We start from the raw sequence: 5,934 nt of genomic DNA, 5'->3' as shown, positions 1-5,934 counted from the left end.
GGTGTTACAGTCAAGTTTATTCAACCATGATTTTTTTTATTTAAACAAGTGTGCACATAGGGAAGACCTCGTACTGAAGGTCCCAATCCTAAACCAAACGTCTACCTGAGATTCAGTTCAGTTCACCTATTCACGTGGTATTCACATAACAATGTATAGAAACAAATCTAAACTATTATGTTTTCTGCGGCATATGTTTATGCTACAGTACACCATGTCTTACAGTAGTATGTTTTCAGTGACTGTTTTTGGCAATTCTACAGCTACAGTTTCTGCAGTTGCCCTACTGCTATACAAAAGAAAAGTTAAAACTCTCCTTTGTTTTCAAATCAGACCTATGCTAGGATTTTTTTTCCTTTTTTTTTTTACAAATCATTACTAAATCTCCTTACAAGTCTGTAGTATTGCTCTTGCTACATTGAAAAAATAGAAAAAAGATACATCTGAATATTGAGCTGTGAATGTGGTATTTATAAAGAGCTTTGCTCTTGAGTGTTCATGGCTATGTTTCAGTAGTCCTTAGCTGCTTACGTTCCAAGTTTCTTTTCCTCTGTGGCTTTACAGTATGGCCTGTCTCACACCAGCAGCAATGATAGAGGGAAGGTATGAAGCAAGGAAAAACAAGACATCAAAGAGTTTCAGAGGCTCATCAGCATAAAATCAGACTAGGATTCTATAGAGGTGCTGGGTGTCACCAGGTCTTCCTCTCCCTGAGCTTCTTCTCTTGCTGCTGCTGTGACTTCCTGGTCGGTGGCCAACAAGGAAGTGTCTATGTCGGGGGCTTCAAAGGACTCGCCCCCCAGGTCAGTCAGTTTGATGTAGCCCTTACTATTGGAGCGCTCCAGACGTGGGCAGCTGAAGCGCCTGCCTTTGTCGCCTTGACGGCACACAGATACAGACAGGCTGCAGCGCCGTGCAGACCTGGGCTGATCTGTGAGAGAGTTGAGTGACAGCCGTGACCCCATCGCCCTGGCAACAGGTGATGGAGGGAACAGCTGCATCTGGGTCCACTGGGGCTGGGGAGGGGCCTGTGGCGCTCCCTGCTCATCACCTGTGTCTGTAGGTGCAGCCTCCTGGCTCTGCTGAAGCGGGAGGGAGTCAGCCACAGAGGCATCCTTTTCTTTGGTGTCCGTCTCACCGCTGTGGCTGATGCCCACCTGTACATCCTCGCTGCTGTTTCCACCAGTCGCTTCACTGACGGCACCTGCCTTTGAGCATCCCTCTGCGTCCACTTTTTCAGACCCCTCCACCTCACAGTTGTTCAGTTTGATGACGGGTAAGGTGAAAGCATTAACGCTGGAGGTGACGATGGAGGTGGTCTCCCACTGTCGAGGCTGAGGTGTCTGTTCGCCACTATTGCTGTAATCTCTGTAGATGCTGTAGACAGTGTCTGTGAAGGTCTGGACATCTCTGGACCAGCTGCGTGGCCTGCTGGCCAGCGAAGGGCGTCTGAACAGTTCATCGGTGCCTGACTCCCCCTGGAACCCTAGACCGGTGGAGGGCCAGGAGCTGCGGGTGAGCATTGCACTAGCTCCATACAGACCGGACGGTCCCTCGGCACTCCTTGACTGAGTATAATTTACCAAGCCGTTGAGAGGAGAGTACTCCTTTGACCGTATGCTGTGGAGATCGATAACCGTGGAATAGATATCCCTCAGGTTGATGATTTTAGTTTTCTTGTCTCGGTTTTCATGGAGAACTGCATTGGCACAAATGAAGAGGAAAATGCCGATTCCCATCACCAGTGGGCCGAAGACTTTGAGATTGTCTGAGTACAGGTAGGTATCCAGGAAGTCACAGAGGAAGCCACAGGAAGGGGAGGGGTTGGGGACACTGCTGTTAGCATGGCTCTGGTTCAACAGATCTGCCCGGTTGGAAGGAGGGTTATTACTGGTCAAATTAGAGGGAAGAGGTGGGCTTTTGGAGTAGCTTATCCTGTTGGTTCGGTGTGCCCCGATTCTGCGGCGCTCCTGGTACTCCTGTTGGTTTTGGCTTGGCCAGTAGCCCAGAACAGCCATGGAAATCCCCACCATGAGAACCATCACTCCAACAGCGGCCACCAGGCCTGCTGGAGAACAGAGATTGAGCTTCCCCTTCACCACCACCACGTCGTTCTTCTTCTTCTTCCTGGCTTTCCGTTTCCTCTTGTTTTCTGCTCGGTTTTTGGAGCGGAGTGAGTCCTGGCGCCTGTTCATGCGCAGCAGGCCACCTGTGGCTATCATGGTGGCGTTTGGACGGCAGGCTTGTCAGTCAACCTGGCAGAACAAATATCAGAAGACAGAAAGAATATTAGATTGATTGCCTATACGAGTAGCCACATGGGAAATATGTTCATTTCACCGAGAGACAGGAAATCCTGGCACCATCATACACAAGACACAGAGATTACTCTATACCTATAGAGGTATTGTGCAGTGTCAGCAGAAGACAGACACAGTATTCATCATCATGTAGATGTCAGTCCAACTTATCACATCCATCTACTGATGTTGGATCTAAAAATACCATGACATAAGCGAAACAGAGACAAATACCTGAGTTGACAGTTGAGAACAAGGAGTGCTATTTATCTACATTCAGCCATGCTGGTGTGATATCAACCTATGAAAATGTAATGTGTCCAGACAGCAGGCCAGCAGGCATGTTCTCTCCACCTCGCTCTCCCTCCTTCGTTCCTCTCCTCTCTCCTTTTCTTTTTCCCACCAACATTTTACCTCCTCATCTCTCCATTTCAGCACCGACTCTTTAAAAGGGTCTGCTTCAAGATGACCATGGCTTTCATGTACAGCACATTACAGAAGCAAACACAAGCTATCGGCCCGTTGTTTACACACCACCAGCTTCTGCTGCATGGGAAATGTTTGCATTTGTTCTTGGTTCTCTTATTATGCCAGCATCGACCAGTTATCGCCGCATGATGATGACTCTGGTCCAAAAGGGCAGTGAAGCCAACACCTGTCATGATTATAGACTGATCCGATGAGTTCCAACCACTGGGGGTGAATATCAATGTGAGGATAAGTTGGCTTAATTAGGCAGACTCAGACATTTCTCCTTGAATCTGCTGGTATCAACGCACTTAAGCCTGTTTTGACTAATCGCGCCTAATTATGTATGACTTAGGGATCGAGTTCATGAATAAGTTATTCCACAAATTATTTTCTGAGCAACAATTACGGAGACCTTTTTTTTTTTTTTAAAGGTGGCTTTGCAAGATCAGTGTTTATCTCCCAGCCTTAGCAGTCAAAATAATGATGCAGTCCTTCCGTGATCTAAGTTATTACAGGCAATTCCCTCAGCGCAGAACGCGGAGCTCCGCACCTGAGCTTTAACAAACAACACATCGGCACTCTGTTGCTGTTTATAGCATTTCCCCCTGAATATCACATCCCATATCCACTCAAATGCCTCCTGGGCAAGAGCAAGTCAACCTGCACTAAAAGTGATAAGGCGTGGGCGGACCTTTCTGTTTGGGGGAGAGAGGCAGGGCTGATGTGGACCAGAAGTGGGTGTGGGCAGGTCGGGGTTTTTTTTTGCCGCTGTCCGTGGTGCTGAACGGAAGCTGCCAGCTCGTCGCTTTGTCTCCAAGCATCTCAGGTCTGAAAGCTGCTCGTCTGGCAGGAACAGGCACAGTTAACGCTTCGTCCGAAATGCGGGGGCGAATATTTTCGTGCAATGTTGCATGAGTAATCGACTGTTGATATTACCACGCATCTGTTTCCCCTCTGTTGAGAAGGGCTGTGAAGCAAATATGAGCTGCTGTCGAGCTGGAAGTGCCCTGAAAATGTCCAGAGCCACAGCTAGACATCTGTCTCCACAATACAAACCAAAACACAGTATATCTGGGCTCACTGGGTACAGGCAGATGACAAACACACACCTCTCCCACGGCCTGACGAAGCCCATGCTTTCATTACTAACACTTACAACTCAAAGCTGTGCGGCTATAATGCTACTACTATAAAAACGAGTAGGCAGTCTCCTTTGCTACAGCCTCATTGACTTATTCGGAGCGACGATTATATCGTAACATCAAAACCATACAAACTTTTACTATACTGTAAAATACAGCACGATTTAAAATATTACATAAATATATGTTTATTTAGGTGTATGGATATCCCGCATCTTTTTCCACTTTAAGTCTCTCTCGAATTTAACAGACAGCATCAGCCTAAGCACGGCAAGTCCAACCAGGTTTCCAGGTTTAATAATCTTTCGCTAATTAGGAAAACGGAGAGGAGTGCGGACCTTGCGCACCGCTCCAACTCCAACGCCTTCTTATCATCAAAACTTGTCGTCTATTTTAGGCTAATCGTTATCAAATATAACCTCAACTAGGCCTATCTACTGTCATCTGCCGAACAATAAAGACTTCTAAAACCCCGTTCCACCCTGGCAGAGCCCATTAGTTGCCAACGTGGAATGAGATGCGACTATTCAACACAAATTCAGTATTATGCATATCTGCTGGAGGTAAAAAAGACAAAGGAACTGATGATGATGATTACCAAAATAACAGACAGCAGGTGTCTTACCAGAAAATGTGCATTGATAATCACGCATCTTCAAAGACGCACTCCTCGTTCAGCTGTGCATGTCGTGGTGCGCCACTTTGGTGCCAATGCTGGAAGAGTGGTTTCCAATTGAACGCGTATTCACAATAGACCAGCAGGGGCGGGACGACCGCATCTACACTGGAGGTGATTATTGGGCAACGTGACAAACGAGTGCTGCTGAGGGCATTTATAACATTTTATAATAGCATCACTTTCCTATTGTTCCATTTTTTTTTTGTCTGAACACATAGACACGTAACCTGCGGGATTAAATTTTACTGGCTACTATACAGATGCCATTAGCGTATTGGTGATGGGCCATAGATCTTTCTTTATCTGCCAATAATGGCAGGTGGCACGGATGTACTTATGTTCACATACCTTAGATGAAAAGGTGAAAAAAATAAGATGCACAGTTGGCTGTGGAAATGAAACAGTATTGCTTCTCAAAATGAACTGAAGTCAGGATTATGTTGCTGAGGCTAGAAACAGGCAGATACAAAAATACCAAATCCCCCATTGTGCTTTTTCAATCATTGTGCCTCACTCTTCCTTCCCCTTCTTTTCCTCCCTGGGACATATTGCTGTAATTGCTTGTAGGTTTGGTCCAGATGAGTGTTTAACAGAATGAAATTTGACAGAACCCAGATGTGTTTCAGTGATGTGAGACTGGAGGCAGAGGCAGCTACCCTGGGCAAAGGGGGGAGCATGAACAACAAAGCCTTGGACTGATGCTCCAGAGAGTTGACTGCGAATTTATGACCCAGAAATGTGTTTTGTTTATGGCATAAATTACTGGATGGAACAGAGGAAAACTCCAGTGTGCATGCCTTGGTTCATCTCAGAGTGCATGGAAATGGGAAATAATCCAGAGGGTTTAACAGATGCTCAACATGAATTGCTGTGCTTAATCCATGGTGTTAACCAGGGCCATGTAGGTTCAAAATTCCCTGCAATGCTATAGATCTAAGCTTGTGCTATACAGAAAAAGACATTGGCACACAACATATGTGTCTGAAGCTCTGAAAGAGGCTTTGTTCAGGCACGCATCCTTTAATACCGCTTCTGTTGAGTCACTTTGAAACCCTGTCACTGTGAGTGAATGCAACACTTTTCCAAAATGAGACATTTAACCTTTCATAAAGTGTTTTTTACAAAATCACTGACTGAAAATTGAACTTTAAACAGGTAGTAAGTGTAATGATGAACTTCATGAGATATTTCAGAATGATCATCATGTGAAAGTATACCCCTACCTGCCTGCTTACTCATTGTTATCTGCTCTGAAGATGCATAATCATACTTTCCCCCGTTTTGTTTTCAAAGTTGGTAGGTGGAGTGTTGGAAAAGAGCTCTTCAGATCCTTCAGAATCCA

At 45.8% G+C, this 5,934-nt stretch overlaps 1 protein-coding gene across 1 annotated transcript; it reads right to left on the bottom strand.

Annotated features, from left to right (window-relative positions):
• On the bottom strand, positions 1-4,648 carry tmem200cb (transmembrane protein 200C, genome duplicate b). The gene is made up of 2 exons (XM_030074627.1): positions 4,539-4,648; positions 1-2,255 (listed from the first exon to the last, which is right to left on the bottom strand). The coding sequence occupies exon 2, from the start codon at positions 2,220-2,222 to the stop codon at positions 666-668; it is 1,557 nt and encodes a 518-aa protein (XP_029930487.1). The 5' UTR covers positions 2,223-2,255; positions 4,539-4,648; the 3' UTR covers positions 1-665.
• Between the last annotated feature and the right edge of the window lie 1,286 nt (positions 4,649-5,934).

This window comes from Myripristis murdjan, chromosome 17 (genome assembly GCF_902150065.1).
Source record: "Myripristis murdjan chromosome 17, fMyrMur1.1, whole genome shotgun sequence".
NCBI lineage: Eukaryota > Metazoa > Chordata > Actinopteri > Holocentriformes > Holocentridae > Myripristis > Myripristis murdjan.
The sequence above is the reverse complement of the archived record's forward strand: the minus strand, read 5'-3'. Positions and strand labels throughout refer to the sequence as shown.

What these genes read in the sequence shown, in the direction of transcription:
- tmem200cb (XM_030074627.1), bottom strand. Translation starts at nt 2,222, where the DNA reads ATGATAGCCACAGGTGGCCTGCTGCGCATGAACAGGCGCCAGGACTCA.